Genomic DNA, 19,162 nt, shown 5'->3' with positions numbered 1-19,162 from the left:
ATCAATTGATCCATCCAGTGTTTCTGTAGCAGGCCTACACTGTGTGCCATGCACAAACCACAGAGCACAGAACCCACCATTGCTACTTGGAAATTTAAATCAGAACAGCAAACAGGGCACCAACCAACAGAGGGAAAAAATTCAAACTAAACTTTCTCTTTGGACCTTTGTACTGGCTATTCCTTCATACCAGGAATACTCTCTATCTTTCCTAGAACCATTACTAATTTCGAGGCTCAGTTCAAGTGCTACCTTTTCATGAAACTTTTTTTAATGCTCCCAATAGCCAGTGTCCTCTTTAAACTATCTTGTATTTAACTTTTTTAATGAATATATGTGTGCTGTCTTTCCCCATCCTTGGGCCACGATCCCCAACAGAATATAAGTTCCTAGAAAATAAAGGCTATTCATCTTTGTCTTGGTATCCCCAGGATTGAATGCTATGTCTAGTACATGATATACATTTAATAAATGCATGGTGATTAACTGATAAAAAAACAAATTCAACTCACCTACAGTAGAGACAGTGGATCCAGCTTCATCTAACACATCCACTGATTCAGCTAACTGCAGCTGGATTTTTGGTACCACAGTAAGAATAGCCAGGACATCTAAAGCATAGCGTACAGTATCATTCCTAAAAAAAAGTAGACAAAGAAACTTGGCAAAATAGCAAGTATAATACAGCCAAAAGAATGTATAAGAAATATCACAGTATATTGTGAGCAGTCTCTGACAACAGTGGAATCTTAAGATAAAATGTAAAGTAGTGATTCAAGAGGTTGTAATATAAGCCCAATCTCCTCAGTTTTTCTTAATAATCTAAGAAGCTTATCTCTTAGGCTTCTTATTCATCCTCATATTTTTAGCTCATATTACTTTTTGGATAATACATCCCAAGAGGTAACTAATGCCAACATTAACGAACACACTTCCTTTTTTCTTGTCCTAACATTTCAAGGCTTAGACTATAAACTCCTTGAGAAAAAGGATTGTCTTTTGCCTCTTACTATATCCCCAGAACTTAGTACAATGCCTGACATGATAAGTGCTTAATAAATGTTTATTAATTAATGATTACAAATAACTCTAACTTTAAGAAACTGTGCTACAGAATCTATTCTAAATATTAAGTTTTATTGTTCTGAGATCTGGCAAACAAGTCCATTTTCACCCTCCTAAAATAACTTACATGATTTTGTCAATTTTGACCCTCTCTCCTTAGCCACCATTCTTCCAAAAAAGAAGTTTCTTTTAATCATTTTCCTGTAACAATCTCCATTTGCTTCATTTGTTTGGTTGCCCTTTTCTGGAGCTTGTTCTGCTTGATTATGTCTTCCCTTGCAAGTAAAAAGCAAATCTAGACATAGTATTCTATGTGTGCAAAACACTACAAGTATTTGTAAAGGAGATAGGTGTTTTGTTTTGTTTTTTAATTCAATGAGATAGGGAAGAGTAAGGGCAGCATACAGATCCCTTACATCACTTTATTTCAGGTCTTCCTTGTTAACCCTGGTCCAATCAATGAGATCTTTTAAGCAAGATAAATCTAACTTTAGGAGTAACTTTCCAGACCCACCTTGCATAGTAGGTTTTCCAATTGCAGGCAATGGAGATAAGCTGCAACATGAGTTGTACACAAGAAAGTTTGAGGAAGACTTCAGCTGGTTCCCAATATAACTGGGCTGGTCCATACTCTATAAGAAACTCCATCATCTCCACAATCTGCTCATGAGTATAAGAACATGCCTACATGTAGAGAAAATAGATCATACCATTAAGAATTATATCATCTTCTCACATTCTCTGGTGCTTTTATCAATCAGACAGATTTAGCAATGAAAAATGAAATAAGATCTTTTAGATTGCACAGTCCTATAGTTAGTAAAAGTCCATGGTAAATAGACATATAGCTATAAGAAAGCACTTTTATGTACACTGTCTCATTTGATACTCAAAACAACCCAATGATGTAGGCAAGGAAGGCAGGCAATAATCTCTTTTGTAGACAAGTGGCCCAAAACCTATAGTAATTAAATGATTTATCTGGGGTCCATCACCCAGTGAACTGGAAGAGACAAGAACAGAATCCAGACCTGGCACTTTTTTTTCCTATTATGTCACCACACATTCTTATAAAAATATTTAGTCACTTTACAGAAATCATTTATTCTATCTATGACCAATTTGATTTGGGGAACTAAATATATATTGTTTTGAAAATTTTTTAAATAGACATTCATGAAACACCTATCACCTGTATAAGATATGAGACTGAAAAAGCTAATCAAGAAAAAGATTATAAATCCTGTGTCCATATTCTGCTTCTGGAAAGCACAGGTATTTTTGGATTAAGACAAAGCCAAAAAAAAGTCCACCCCATTTTAATGATCTCTATTTCGATTTGAGATATTTAAAACATACTGAAATGATTTTATAGATTACAAAAACATATAGAATAACTTCTCAGATTTTTTCAAAGTCTCAGTCTGAGCCAGCCACAGCAATAGACTATGTCTTTCTAAGTAAGACAAAATATAAAAACAAAAAGCAAGGAATATAGAATATAGAAAATTATAAAGTGGCCTCCATTGGCCTTACATTTCTGATGTAAAGGGGAAAGAGATGCGGCAACAGAAATCTGTGGGAAAACTGAGTCACTGAAATTAACCTATGTTTTTATTTTTGATTAGTATGTAACTACACACAAGGCAAAACTAATCCAGGAATTCACATCCTATAGTATTCCATGAGTATGTATCTCATACTCATGATGCACTTTTTAAAAGAAAGTATATAATAAGCCCTCCCCACTCCTGGCTCACCTTGTATGGTGGTTGTGGATGGACAAGAATACCACCTTCTGTTCTCTGAAGTGATTGCTTCACCTGTTCCAACTTAATGGCCAGGTGAGCTTCAAAGTACCTGCGGAGTGCCATGCAAGTATGTTTCCCAGTTTGGCGGCTGGCAAATATTTCATCGTCACTCAGAAGAGCACCTTGATCTTCCAAGTTTAGAATTTCTAAGGTACTGATCTATGAAGAGAGGTAGGAGAACAGAAAAGGACAACAGAAAAATGAAAGGCAGGAAGAAAAATTAACTTTTTGCTAAGCAGACTTTCAAAACATAAAAGCTCAACATACTTCCCTAAAGTGGGTAATTATCATGGATGCAAAATATTATACTCAAGACAATGAGATTACTACAATGTATTCTTCCCAGGTACAAAACTGGATTTTCTTGAGATACCAAACCTATACTGAGTAACAGTAATTCCTTTTGAGAAGAGAAATCATCTTTTCCCTTTTAATTCTATCACTTATTCTATCTAACACCAATATTCACATCCTGGTACCTATATTGCTAAGAATAAATAACACCATGATTTTAGAAGAATCAAAACTGGGAAAAACAGAGATGCGTGGTGGATACAAACAGGCCACAACACATTACTAAGAAGGATGTGCTCAAAAAAGAAAAAAAAGATGTAAGATACAAACATCAAGGACATAGATGACTGGAAAAGGAGGTGGGCCTAGACATGTTATCATAAGTGGGAGAGAGAACATTGTTATCCACAAATTATTAAAAAAAAAAAAAAAAAAAAAAAAAACTAAAGCAAAGCTTTCAGCATAGTGGACAGGACTTTTATGGGTGATTTATGAAAGGAGATAAGGAGATGAGTACAAATCACAGAGAATGAAAGGATTAAGAGTGGCAATATATGCTAATAGACAACACTCATAACAATGAAATTGTGGATGCACTAAAGCTACAAATCATTATCAGTGATTTATCCAGTCACCACTTACAAAACTGTTAATAAGACCTGACTCAGGAAAGTTTACACAATTAGTGTAACAGGCCACTCATAGAAAATATTCTATAAGCAAGTGGTGCTTTAATACTGGGAAGTGGGGGAAGGGGGAAAGAAGGGAAAAAAGCATAAACAGGGGTTAACAAGATGGCAAGTAATACAGAATTGATAATTTTAACCATAAATGTGAACGGGGTAAACTCCCCCATAAAGAGGAAGTGGTTAGCAGAATGGATTAAAAGACAGAATCCTACAATATGTTGTTTACAGGAAACATACCTAAAGCAGGGAGATACATGCAGAGTAAAGGTAAAAGGTTGGAGCAAAATCTACTATGCTTCAGGTGAAGTCAAAAAAGCAGGGGTAGCCATCCTGATCTCAGATCAAGCAAAAACAAAAAATTGATCTAATTAAAAGAGATAAGGAAGGGCACTATATCTTGCTAAAAGGTAGCATAGATAATGAAGCATTATCAATATTAAACATATATGCACCAAGTGGTGCAGCATCTAAATTCTTAAAAGAGAAATTAAGAGAGCTGCAAGAAGAAATAGACAGCAAAACTATAATAGTGGGAGATCTCAACCTTGCACTCTCAGAATTAGATAAATCAAACCACAAAATAAATAAGAAAGAAGTCAAAGAGATACATAGAACACTAGAAAAGTTAGATATGATAGATCTCTGGAGAAAACAAAATGGAGACAGAAAGGAGTACACTTTCTTTTCAGCAGTTCATGGAACCTATACAAAGATAGACCACATATTAGGACATAAAAACCTCAAATTCAAATGCAGTAAGGCAGAAAATATTCTATAGTACTAATAAATATACCCTCACCTAACAACAACCCTCAATTCTTCTTAATCCCTAGCTCAGGCTTACATATGAATAAAAAGGAAATTATAAATTAAGCCCTAATGGAAGGCTTTTGTTTGGATTATCTGGGATTAAAGTCTATTCATTATTTGTTGGTATAAGAAACATTCATGTTGAGCCAAACTTGTACATGTACAAAACAGAATAGGTTTCTATAACCAATACTGAAACACCTTGGATGATAAAGAAACAGATCCTCCATTAACAAAAAGTATGGTTCCCTTCCCTTTCATAGAAAGGAAACAAATGAAGGAGTGTAATTTTTAAAAACTCTCCACTGAGTTCCAAAGCATTAGCTCTCACCAAGTTGACCAGGCGACGAAGACCATCATGTCTGTCAAAGAGTTCCAAGACAGCACGAAAAGAGAAGCAAATAGAGAAGAACATGGTAGCATGGCAGCACCCTGATGCATGGGAACACTCCATTAGCCACAAGGTATAGTTCACTACATCAGACAGAACATTGTGGGGATGCATGCAGACCTGCCAAGAAAAGATATGTGGTGAAACAAAAATAAAACATGAGAAATCTTTTATCAAATAAAATTGTTATACTTGCTACAAACTGAGACTTATTCAGACAAGGAGTTTCAAGTTTCTTATCCTAGAATATAAGTAAAGGTGAAGTCTGATCCAACCACGTCGACCCTCAAATACTCTTCCTTTCATTCCCTTCTTGTTGCCTCACCACATTGCTACCAAGGGAAAGTTGAATACCCAAAGGTAGAGCAAGCTCCAATTCTTCTTCTAAACTTATCATCTGCTCCCACACCTCACCTTATTAACTCCTCTCTCATCTTCATCTCAGAGCCCTTATCCCAACCCCTCAATTTCCCAATCACTATAAATTACATTCTTGCTCTTTGAATCCAATGTGGTGAAGTCTCCATTTTAGGCCAAAGGAGCCACTACCAATTGCCTGGGAAGGGACAACTACTCCTATTCACCATGGCTGCCATGAAGGAGATACACTATTAGCATCTCAAAGCAGAATGTCTTAATATAATCTCACAAAGAAATAAATGATGTTTAGATGCTACAACATTATTAGAATTCTACATGCCAAAAACATTATAGATTAAATAAGTTTTTATGAGTTGAGGAAACAATGGAATGTGTGTGTGTGTGTGTGTGTGTGTGTGTGTGTAGGACTTGGGAGTTAGGAAGACTTTGGTTTCAATTCCACTTCAAACACTTCCTAGCTGTGTGACCCCTGGGCAATGCATTTAAACAGCACCTACCTCAAAGAGTTGTTGTGAGGATCAAATCAAATAACAAATGTAAAATGGTTCTACAAACTTTAAAGCACTATATAGAAAGTAGTACCACATCTCCTCTTCCCTAGCATCAAGCAGAGAATAAAATGGAAGCCTACATACTTATAGTGCCTCACCTACATTACGGGGAAATCTGCACAAAGACTCATAAAGCTCCAAGTATAATTGAGCAGCACCATTTTTCTTTTTAGCCATTCCCCCCCAATTTTTTTTTTCTTATTATAGCTTTTTATTTACAAGATATATGCATGGGTAATTTTTCAGCATTGACAATTGCAAAACCTTTTGTTCCAATTTTTCCCCTCTTTCCCCCCATTCCTCCCCCAGATGGTAGGTAGACCAATGAATGTTAAATATGTTAAAGTATATGTTAAATACAATATATGTATACATATCTATAATTATTTTGCAAGCAACACCATTTTACAGGAAAAACTAAAACTACAGAACTAGAAAAGTAAAAAAATTTCTTTTGGCGGGGGGGGGGAGAACAGAAAACTGTCTAAAAACACTACACATAATTTTTAAATGTATTGTTTTGTATATTCAAACTGCTTTGTTTAGCTAGAAGACTTAAAATGAAGCCTTTTAAGACAAAACTATTAAAATGCCTTAAGTTATCTTTATCCTGAAAAAAATTATTTCATGGATCTTTAAAACAAACTACCAGGGAACAGAAATCTGGGAGCTATTCTTCATCCTAAAATAAATTCACACAGGTCAGGACTATTAAGAATATAGAAGATAAGAATGAAAAAGTATTCAAAGGAACAGAAAGAATGCCGTTAATATAACAGGAGGCATTTGGCCTAAACTCCAAAGTTCCTAACCCCTTTATTTTTCCCTTACTTCAAATGTCTCCTATTTATTGAAGCAAATGTATATTTAATATGAACTTAAACAGCTCATATACTCACCCTCATTAATAACTACATTTTCAGAAAATTTTGGAATACCAAATATTCTATACTTTAGCTTCTTTTGCTATAATCCAACTCCCCCTCAGTTATACCGTCTACATTTACTAAATTATTTGTAATGTGCTTGTATAGTCAAAAAAAAAAAAAAAAAGAAAACTGTCCTCCAGAATTATCACAATATATTTGGAAACATTGTACTTACTCGTTCCATGGCATCCTGGTTATAAGAGAGATAATATAAGCACATGGATACACCAGTAGCAGCCATAGAAGGACGAGGAATTTCCAGTAATTTCTGTACACCTCCATGAGCAACAAACTCTGTAGCAAACTTGTTGTGGAGCAGAAGTGATGCTAAGTGCTGGAGAAAAAGAGCAAAAGTTAGCATGGACTAAGTGAAACTAATAAAGGCTCTTCAACAAATAACAAAATAGGCCACATAATACACAAGTCCTCATTTTTGATATACAACTTTGAATAGGATAATGATTCTAATTTCATGCCCCAAATAGAAGCCAAATGCCATAATATTTTTCCCAGGGCAACTAAACTCACAGGTTGCTATGAGAATGAGATAACAGATACTACTAATTAGAAGGTTAATTATAATTACAGTTATAAGATGTTATTGTTCAATTATTTTATTGTCTCATGAAGCAAGGGATCAAAGAAGTCTATCTGGCAATCTTCCCATTTTTTTCATATAATATAATAAATAGTATATATGCTAATCTTAGCCATCCTTGCCACTGTGTTAGCAACTAATGAAGCTACTGTCCTTTGCCATATTAGGATATCAGGAAAATTAATTTTAAAATAAAAAATTACAACAAATTTTCAAATACTAAATATGCAGTTAATGCTATTAAGAATCAATTTCAGAAAGACCACATACTCTCAATCTCCTATAGATTTTGCATCAAATCTGACATGTACATTCAATAAGGTGAAATCTTTCTTCCTAATTATAATTCCAATTCATTCAACTCTTAAGAAGTCTTTCCAATATCACATTATGAATGCAAAAAAATATTGTGTATTGTTTTCTTTTACTCTTCCCAGATAAGAATATCATATAAGATCTACCTTTATGTAATTAAGGGAAAAAATTTTCAAAGGTCAGGCCATAAGCCCCTTTTATTAGTTCAGTTATTTATTAACAACTAATAACTTTCTTAATTTAATTTGTTGAATAATGCTGAGGAAAAAGTTTACTCAGGTATCCTTGTAGGCTGCAATGTTTTTAGTATTTAGATATATGACTATAACTCTACTTCTCAATCTTACAATTTAGGCCTTGAGCCAAATGATCATGGATCCAAATGCCAGACTTGATAAAACTGACTCAAATTAGGAAACTGGAAATCAGACAAAGGCACCCAGACTAAAACTTATGTGCCTACATAGTGAGAAAACTCTTCTTTTATAGCTTTCATAAAAAGATGTGACAGAAACTGACTTTTTTGATTTAATGTATCTATCTAATTTGGGGAAACCAAGAATTTGTTTCAAACAGCACTGGTAGCAAAGCCTACAATTTAATTCAACAAACACTTATTAAGTATATAATGTTCATAGTGCTATGCTAGATCACAGAACATTAGATTTAGGGTTAAAAGGGAAACTGGAGCCATTTGGTCCAACTCCCTTTTTGTACAAAGGAGGAAAATGAAGTCCAGAAGACTGATTTTAATAATAACAATAATAATCATGATAACAGCATTTATATAACACTTTAAAGTTTGCGAAGCACTTTACAAATATTAACTTGTTTTATATTCACAACAATCTTGAAAGATATGCAATTATCATTTCTGCTTTTCATATGAAGAAACTGAACTCAGCAGACAGAGGTTTAGTTCTTTGCCCAGATCTGAGGCTAGATGAACTCAGGACTTCCTGAATCCAAGTACGATACTCTAGCCATTGGGATGCCTACAATTATATAGCTTATACTGTATTTTATACAATCAAACAATTATACTGCAGAACATGACTGGAGCCCTAGCCTTTAATTTAAATCCAATATCCTTTCTATTGAACCAGAGTGGCTCATAAAAGAGATTTAAACAAACATAGATAAGACATAATCCATATCCCTTTTTAAAATCTAGGAGGAGAATATATCGCATTCAAATCAATCTCCGGTCTCAGTTTCCTGACAGCAAGCATCTTCAGTAACTTCCAGCTATAGTGGAAATGTCTTGGACAAAAGGTGAATATAACCCCATCACCTAAGATTTTCAAATGTATGATGGCTCAAAAGGGATGGAAGATTCTCAGAAATGAAAATTCTACCAAAACAAGTAGCTGATTCCATTGAGGGAAAAAGGGAGGAAGGAAACATCTTACACAGACCAAAGACAGTACATTGGGAGCTTACCAATGAACATATATTCTTAAAAAAGACTTCTATAAAAGAAGAAAAGAGTAAAAGAAATCTATAAGAACAGTGTCAAGAAAGCTAAAGTTTAAAATTAATTCAGGCTCCAGAAGATTAAATAATCAATAAATAAAAGTTTAAAATAACAAATAGATATTAAAAGGATTTTTCTGTCTAAAAATAGAATGGGTTGCCTCAATTACAGTGAGACTTACCACTCAATAACAGAGAAATACACACAAAACTAGCTGGGTTCAGAGGATCCTTACAATCTGAAGATATCATGAATGTTTTCCAATTGATAAAGGGTTAAAAAATATGAACAAGTCATTTTCAAAGGAAGAAATCTAAAATATTAGTAGTCATATAAAAAAGTGTTCTAAATCACTAAAGAAAATAAAGCAAACCTAAGATTCCATCCTAGACCGATCAAATTGGCAAAGTTATGGACAAATATGAAAAATGACAAATATTAAAAGGGGCTGTAGGAAAATAAATAAATTAATGTGGAACTATCAGTGGAACTCTGAACTAGTTCAGCTATTCTGAAAAACAATTTGCAACTATGCCCTAAAAGCTAATTGCATACCCTTTGACTCTGCAATACTACTATGTCTATACTTCAAAGAGGTCAAGAGGAAAGGGGCCTATGCATACAAAAATATTTACAGCAGCCAGTTTGTGGTGATAAAGAAATGGAAATTTAGGGGATGTCCATCAATTAGAGAATGGCTGAACAAATCGTCATGCTATATGAATGTGATGGAATATAACTATGTTCTAAAAATCAAAAGGAAGTTCCAGAAAAACCTAAGAAGACTTATATGAAATTATGTCGAGTGAAATGAGCAGAATCAGAATCACTTATATAACAACAACAATATTACAAAGACAAACGATTCTGAAAGACTTGGGAGTTCTGATTAACACAATAATCAACCACAATCCCAGAGGACTCATAATGAAACATGCTATCCACCTCATGACAGAGAGATGATATTCAAAATGCAGACTGAGACATATATTTTTGGACATGGCAAATGCAGAAATTGACCATACATGTTTTTAGCAGTTTTTGTTTTTCTTGCCTTTTAGGGTATACAAGGATGGGTGAGTGATTTTGTGTGTAGGTGGGTGTGAGGGGGTATGTGTGGGTGTGTAAGACAGAGATGGAGACAAAGGGATAGAGAGAGGAAGACAACAAAGACAGACAAAGAGAGAAGGCTAATTTTGAGTGTAATTTTTAAAAAGACTCCATGAAATCCATTTTTTAACACAGGCTCCATCTAAAATACTATCAGTCCTGTAAAAAGCCTCCTATCTAATGCCAAGCTACCTATGCTGTTCTGTGGTCCACCATAGGGATGGAGAAAAAGGAAGTGACACAACTCCCAATTTCTGGCCTTGTAGAAACCTGAAAAGGACTGACCACTCCAAATACTCTAAAGAGGTTGCCTCTCACAACCCTTCACTGTGTCACACCTACCTTTGCATAATCAACAATTTCTAAACCAAGACAGTACCTTCATTTAATGGTAAATACTGATAAAATTTTTAACAAATTCAATAAACACTTATTAAATAAAAAAGAAACAGGCTAGTTCTTACAGTGCCTTTATGATGTTCCTTATTCTCAACGAATTATCCTCATATTCCTTATTACCAAGGCTCAGGCTTTCTAAATAACAAACTACAAAACTGCAAATTCTGCACACCTATTCTATTCACTAAAGATGTTTTGAGTCACATGTTCAGTTATGAATACTGAAATCTTAATTCAGTGTTCTATTACATCACACAACTGAAGAGACCTAAGGATAATTACATTCCTTCTCATTGTTTTTTGGGGTCCCTGTAAGGATTAAATGAGAACCTATAAAAACACTTTGAAAAAAAGTTCTATTTTGTCATTGCTGCTGGAAAATGAAGTGCAAATGACAGTAACTATTTTTTGTTTGGATCTTGAGAGGCAACTGGGGTTAATGATTTGCCAAGGTCACACAACTAATAAGTGTTAAGTATCTGAGGCTGGATGTGAACTCAGTTTCTTCTGACTTCAGGACCAATATTCTATTCACTGCACCATTTAGCTGCCCCAACAATTAATTCTTAAGTTACTTAAGTTAAATGAATATCTCTGGAGTTTAAGGTTAAGTCAGCAGCTCTTTTTACTTTGTAAATTATAAAATTAAGAAGAAAGCCTTCTGTCTAATATGCCAGTTATCATTTGTGTATGTTACTTTGTTTTGTAATCCTCTGTAGAAATGCATCTGAGCTAGCAGCTCCACAATTACATTCTTGGTTACAATAGATTTTTGAGGTTCAGGTTTGTTTTTAGACAAAATGACCCACTTAACTGCACTACTTCCCAAGGAAATACTGTTTCTTGCATAAATAAACTCTTTTAACATTTGCATCAAAAGGTCCACTGGCACCCTTGTGTTAATCTTCCTAACTTTCCTTCCTCCCTGGCTCTGCCTCCTCAGGATGGTTTCCCCCAAAAGAGAAATGGGCAGGAAAAAGGAATGGGTCCATTTTCCTGATGGATCAAATCAGTACCATGGTGCTTTAACATTCAAGGATGTAACTATGAACTTTAATCAAGAAATGTAAGAGGAGCTGGTTCCCATAAAGACTTATGCAAGAAAGTGCTGAAGAACCACAGAGGAGGGTTTCTCTAGAAAGGCGGTCTTGAAGGCTGAATGAAAGGATGACAAAACTCTTGACAAAATTTCAAATACTTCAGCTATTATTATAATGATCTCTTGTCTCTAGGCCCACAGTTCTCCAGCACATTTGACTGACAGTATGGTCTTCTTGACCTTAGTGATCATAGCATGGCATGACTACTGTAGTTAGCCACAATGAACAGCTGGGCAGTGAAGCCTTCAAACTGAGGACCTTGGTTGGCCTTGAGATCCCCCAATTCTAAAGATAGAGCTATTACTGTGACCTTCCTCCAACCAAGCCAAAGCTAGCCCATAACCAGCAGCACCTGAGAATAGAGGATTTTGAGGCACCCCTATCCTTGGTACACTCACCCAGACCATCTCCCAGGCCTGTAACATCCTTCTTTCATTTTTATTTTCATATTTCTTTGACTCCTTTAAGGTCTGTACTCAGATGGCATCCTTTCTATGCAATATTTCCTGATTACTTTTGCATGTAAAAGTGTTTTCTCCTCTTCCTAAAGTATTTCAGGATCACTTCATCTTGATCTTTACTCTACCATTATTATCTGTGCTGCACCACATTTATTTTTGTATAGAAATCATATTCTCCATAGCAAAATATAAAACTCCATATAGGAAAAGCCTACCAAGTTTTATTTATGGATCTCTAGCCTTTAATCCAATGCCTTCCTTGCATATAAGTGGTAGGCACTTAATAGAATACTTGTTGAATGACTGTTCCTGGACTCATTAACTTCTTATAAGCATTTCTTATTTCTTTTTTTTTTTTTTATTTTAATCTTCCCACAGTGCCTCTCATGGTAATTCTAAACATTACTTAGATAGCTTCCAGTGAATACCTTCCATCCTCTGCCCTTATTGAGTCTTCAGAGAATGCATTAGCAATAGTAATCCTCTCCACCTCCCTATGCTATGGATCCATGCAGTCAGTTTCACTTTGTTCTCTAGTACTGGCAGCATGCTAGGATCCTGAGGTTCCAACATGGTGTGGAGAAGCTGTCAAAAGATCTATCCTATTGTACCCCAAATCCTGTGTAGGTGACATTGTACATGGGCAATTGAGATGGCTCCTACATGGTTTGTAAAGAGCTGTAGGGTTTCACAGAAAGCCCTGGAGTAACTGGACACTATGTCTCAACTGAGTCTGACCACTGGGCAATTGAGATGGCTCCTACCTGCTTTGTAAAGAGCTGTAGGGTTTCACAGAAAGCCTTGGAGTTCCTGGACACTATGTCTCAACTGAGCCTGACCACTCTTATCCTCTGGTGCTCACCAAATAGACTGGGGCTACCACCTTGTCTTGGTATCCAATGAGCCCACCAGCTTCCCACCTCATGAACCCCAGCAACCCCGATCTGGCTAATGATGGCCACAACCCTAAATTACTGTGTCTGGAGGGATGACAGACAAAAAGCATCATCATTCAGCCCTCTTTGTAGTGGCCAGAAACTGGAAACTGAGTGGATGCCTCTCAATTGGAGAATGGCTCAATAAATTGTGGTGTATGAATATTATGGAATATTATTGTTCTGTAAGAAATGACGAGCAGGATGAATTCAGAAAGGCCTGGAGAGACTTACATAAACTTATGCTGAGTGAAATAAGCAGTACCAGATCATTTTATACTTCAACAACAATACTATATGATGATCAATTCTGATGGACGTGGCTCTCTTCAACAATGAGATGAACCAAATCAGTTCCAATAGAGCAATAATGAATTGAACCAGCTACACCCAGCAAGAGAATTCTGGGAGATGACTATGAACCACTACATAGAATTCCCAATCCCTCCATTTTTGTCCACCTGAATTTTATTTCCTTCACAGATTAATTATTTCAAAGTCCGATTCTTTTTGTACAGCAAAATAACTATATGGACATGTATATATATATTGTGTTAAACTTATACTCTAACATATTTAACATGTATTGTTCAACTTGCCATCTGGGAGAGAGGGTGGGGAGAAGGAGGGGAAAAATTGGAACAAAAGATTTTGCAATTGTCAATGCTGAAAAATTAACCATGCACATATAACTTGTAAATAAAAAGTTATAAAAAAAAAAAAAAGTGTACCTCCATAATGCTGAATCTAAAATCAGAGGTTTCTGATTTTGAGATGAGTCTCAGAAAAAAGATGAGGGTATTGCTAAAGCTAACTTGAAGCTCTTTTTTTTAAAAATAGCTTTTTATTTTCAAAATACATGCAAAGACCATTTTCAACATTTACCCTTGCAAAACCTTGTGTTCCAAATTTTTCTCCCTCCCTTCCCCTCACTCCCACCCCTAAACAGCAAGTAATCCAATATATGTTAAATATGTGCAATTCTTGAAGCTCTTAATTGGAAGCCTTCTCCTTAAGCTGGTTGGCTTGGCAAAGAACAAAACCCATTTTCTCTACAGTTGGAGGCATCTCATTTTTAAATTCTCTACTGATGTTAAGATATAATATATAACGGGTTTCAGCTTTTTAAATGAGTTTCACAATAAAACAGCCCCTTTGTCTGGCAGCAATATAACCAAGCCAAACTTTGTCCCACTATTTTGGTCATATTATAGTGGCTCATCATCCCAAATTTTATAATGCAAAATAATGTCTCAACTATACTGTGATATATATATATATATATATATATATATATATATATATATATATATATATATATATATCTATAATAAAGAGAAGATCTTAGGTTCACAGAGTTTAAGCAGAACAGGTATGTGGCCTAGCAGTCCTAGAATTACAGAATCTAGAAAGTTGGACAGTCCAAGCCATCCCTCCAAAAAATACCCATGTAATACATGCAGCAAGTGGTTGTTAACCTTTGCTGGCAGACATCCAAGTAGGAGGATTCCACTCATCCTACCAAGCAGCACATTCTACTTTGAAGCATTCTAATAGTTTAGGAATGATTTCTTGCTATCCAGTCTCTGCCTCTCCACAGCTCAATCTCTCCACAGCTTCTACCCATTGCCTCTAGAACAAAGGTAATTCCCCTTCAACTTCCAGTCTTTTTGTTTTTCTTTTGAAAACTGATTTTTCATATTATTTGATAATTTATCTATTAATAATTAATTAATATCTATTAATTTGATAATTTATCTATTAATGATCTAAATATCAAAAAAAACATTTAAATAACACCTATTTTTTTTGACAGCAGTATATTTGATAGCAGTATATAAGACAAAAGGACTTGATAAGAAATGGGGAGTGGTTAACAAGCTGCCATATGTTTATGTATATTCTTTTATTTCCATTCAATGTCAATAACTAAAGATGCCCCCTAAGGTCTGCAAGCAATGATTCTAATTTCTTCTCTAATCTTGATTAGTCTTTTATTTTTAGGTTTCTAATTACTCTGACTCAATGCAGGAAAGAAGTGACTCAATTCAACAATTAGTACTGGAGATACAAAGACAAAAAGCAATAGTTTTGGCTTTTGAAGAACTGACATTTTAAGATGTCAAGAAGGCATCTAAAACTAGGACCATCTAATACAAGAAGGCATCTATACTAGAAGGATCATCTAATACAAGAAGGAACCTAATAATAGAATGAACAAGAGAGTCAACTGATGCAAATGTGTTCTAATTTTACTTTGAAGTAAAAATCTTCATCCTATTATCTAATTCTTCACCTTATAGTTTTGTTTTTTTTAAGAAATGTACTTTTAGATTAGAAGGGAAACAATAAACTGGGAAAACATTTTTACAGTCAAAGGTTCTGATAAAGGCCTCATTTCCAAAATATATAGAGAAGTGACTCTAATTTATAAGAAATCAAGCCAATCTCCAATTGATAAATGGTCAAAGGACATGAACAGACAATTCTCAGACAAAGAAATTGAAACTATTTCTAGCCATATGAAAATATGCTCCAAATCATTGTTAATCAGAGAAATGCAAATTAAGACAACTCTGAGATATCACTACATACCTGTCAGATTGGCTAGAATGACAGGGAAAGATAATGCGGAATGTTGGAGGGGATGGGAAAACAGGGACACTGATACATTGTTGGTGGTTGTGAACACATCCAGCCATTCTGGAAGCAAAACTATGCTCAAAAAGTTATCAAACTGTGCATACCCTTTGACCCAGCAGTGTTTCTACTGGGCTTATACCCAAAAGAGATACTAAAGAAGGGAAAGGGACCTGTATGTACCAAAATGTTTGTGGCAGCCCTGTTTATAGTGGCTAGAAACTGGAAAATGAAGGGATGCCCATCAATTGGAGAATGGTTAGGTAAATTGTGGTATATGAATGTTATGGAATACTATTGTTCTGTAAGAAATGACCAGCAGGATGAATACAGAGAGGCTTGGTGAGATTTACATGAACTGATGCTGAGTGAAATGAGCAGAACCAGGAGATCATTATATACCTCAACAACAATAATGTATGAGGATGTAGTCTGATGGAAGTGGATTTCTTTGACAAAGAGATCTAACTTGGTTTTAACTGATCAAGGATGGACAGAAGCAGCTACACCCAAAGAAAGAACACTAGGAAATGAATGTAAACTGCTTGCATTTTTGTTTCTCTTCCTGGGTTATTTATACCTTCTGAATCCAATTCTCCCTGTGCAACAAGCGAACTGTTCAGTTCTGCACACATATATTGTATCTAGGATATACTGTAAACTATTTAACATGTATAGGACTGTTTGCCATCTGGGGGAGGGGATGGAGGGAGGGAGGGGGAAAACTGGAACAGAAATGAGTGCAAGGGATAATGTTGTAAAAAATTACCCTGGAATGGGCTCTGTCAATAAAAAGTTATTAAAAAAAAAAAAAAAGAAAAAGAAATGTACTTTTAATTGTGGTTTGGTTCTTCCTTTGAGATATTCTTAAATTCTGATCCTTATATGAAATAATGTTTAGTACACTGTACTAAACACTATAAGAGAGAAAAAAAGAAAAAAAAATGATCCCTACTTTTAAAAAGTTGATGATCTATAGAGGAGACATTCACTCAACAACTTATTAAGTACTACTGTATGCAAGAAAGACAGAGCACAGAATAAATCCAATATGTAAAGTCAAAGTACTTTTAAAAGTAATCATCCCTTTTGTCTTCTAAGTATTAATTCTTCAGCAATTTTTGTTATTGTCACAACACTTTCATTACAATTATGCTATAGCCATTTGGAATAATGATTTTGCAGATATATACAATGAAAATATAGTGTGCGTGCTGCCTAAAGAAATAATAAATATACCAACCAATTTTAACCAATTTTATCTATCCAGTACATTTGATATACGACAATTTACCTTCAGAGCCTCAAAGGTGAGCAATACATCATTCGTCCTTTTCAAATCAATATAGAACATCATCAGCTCCCGTGATCCAAGCTGCATGAAAATGGGAAGCAGCTGAAAGAACAAAAAGAGTAAAAATCCTTTGGGGTTATCCTCCCAACATTCAGCTTCATCCTACAGGGATAAAAGACTTGACCTACTTTTTCTATTCTTCCATAGAAGGATGAAAATATAAATGAAGCCCTTTAGGCTCTTCAGAAAGAGGCATAATTCAAGAAATTGTCACTATTTATTATTACAGAAATTATAATGAACAACAAACAAAATGGAAACAGAATACAACAAAAATCTTTGCTAATTTGGTTCAGAAAAATCTATGCCTCATCTTTTCACAACAGTAATTTGTACTATAACTCACTTCCCCCAAAAAACCCAGAAAACTCATCTCAAAGAGAAAAAAAAACTTTTTATACTTCTATACATACCTCCTGATACTCTCCTAGTGGGGTCAAGTATTGAAGAATAAGTCGTTGTTCTATAGCAGAAGTCAAAGGATAAAGGGTATAATTAGTACCAATAACCCAAGGGGACATTTCTGACCAGCTGCTGTTAGAGAGTTCAACAAACATGCGTTCTGGCTCAGAGGTTGAGAAACCCAACTTTTGTTTGGCCTTTCTGAAGCCATCTCTGTCACCCTGTTTTGCCATTTTACTTTTTCTCAACCCTCCATCCTCAAGTTTGGTGGCTGAATTCACTCTGCTACTGGTCTTATGGCCTGAATCAAGGTGAAAGGAAATCTCCATATCCCTGGAAGTCTCCTCTTGTTCTCCATCCATTGTCATTTCCCCATAGTCCATGTCAACTGCTTCCTCATCCAGTGGCAACAGTGGTTCAGAGGACAACTTTCGAGGGCTGGGACGCTTATTTTCCTGCCGTAAAGTCATTTCATGCACTTGTAGCTCCCTAAGTCTCCGAAGCACTAAAGCCACCTGGAAACACAATTAAGAAAAAGTGAACGACACAACTGAACACTGCCTTTCTCTGCAATCTTAGTTCTGCAACCCAAGAATTTAATGGAAAAAAAACAAAAACAAAAACAAGAGCTTCTTAATTTCATGACCATAAATAAATAAAATTAAACTGTATTATCTTTGTTGGCTTAAAAATTTTACTTACAATCAGAATCAAGTGCCATACATTTCCCACTTCCCTGACTACTCCTTCCTTGAGAGCCTTTACCTTTATATGCAAAAGTAATTAACATCTGCCAAAATATTACTGAACTGCAGAAATAAAGTGTTGACAACAAGGAGAAAAGATGTATTTTTCTACCGGATCCAATAAAGACAAGGATTAAAAAGAGTGGCTCTTTTCTTATGTAATAATATATGTGATTTTATAAAATAAATCAAGACCAACATACCTACTTATATTATATATTAATTACTGATTACAGAGATTTGAACCAAGCAAGTCATACCACTGTATCCAAATAGAGATATCAGACACATTAGCAACTATTTAAGTAATTCCTGTGAAAATAGATTGTGACTACTCTCAAACAACTTTCACCTGTTATTTTCAAAGTCCATATAGCACTAGAAATAGGTATTGAAATAGGTTCAACATCTCTAATGACATTATACAAATAAACCTTTCTCCCAAACTACTTAAAATTTGCCTACCCCTCCCCACAGTGACAGATGACTCCTGCATTTATTTTTTTTTAAACAAAACAAAAATAAAGCATTTCTTTCTAGAGATCTAGCAAAAATAAATACTCATCCTGATAAGTAATTTATTTAAAAGACAAAATATATGCTTGGAGCAAGCAAAGATGAGTAATTAGGATGAAGAACACAGTACTGAAAAGTTCAGGAAAGTATATCACATGAAACAATAAAGAAAAAAGGTAAGAGCAAAG

At 35.0% G+C, this 19,162-nt stretch overlaps 1 protein-coding gene across 9 annotated transcripts in view; it reads right to left on the bottom strand.

The window, feature by feature from the left end:
- The window catches only part of DCAF1 (DDB1 and CUL4 associated factor 1), an 83,133-nt gene that overhangs the window by 28,363 nt on the left and 35,608 nt on the right, over positions 1–19,162 (bottom strand). For all 9 annotated transcript variants that reach the window (XM_031958593.1, XM_031958575.1, XM_031958584.1 and 6 more), the window contains exons 7-13: positions 17,724–18,227; positions 17,251–17,352; positions 7,097–7,255; positions 5,001–5,180; positions 2,826–3,035; positions 1,580–1,749; positions 513–637 (exon numbers count right to left, since the gene is read on the bottom strand). In XM_031958593.1, coding sequence (XP_031814453.1) covers positions 513–637; positions 1,580–1,749; positions 2,826–3,035; positions 5,001–5,180; positions 7,097–7,255; positions 17,251–17,352; positions 17,724–18,227 — 1,450 coding nt within the window. The remainder of the gene's footprint in view (positions 1–512; positions 638–1,579; positions 1,750–2,825; positions 3,036–5,000; positions 5,181–7,096; positions 7,256–17,250; positions 17,353–17,723; positions 18,228–19,162) is intronic.

The sequence above is a fragment of the Sarcophilus harrisii genome, chromosome 1 (genome assembly GCF_902635505.1).
Source record: "Sarcophilus harrisii chromosome 1, mSarHar1.11, whole genome shotgun sequence".
In the NCBI taxonomy this organism is placed as follows: Eukaryota; Metazoa; Chordata; class Mammalia; order Dasyuromorphia; family Dasyuridae; genus Sarcophilus; species Sarcophilus harrisii.
This window is presented reverse-complemented; position numbering and strand designations above follow the sequence as displayed.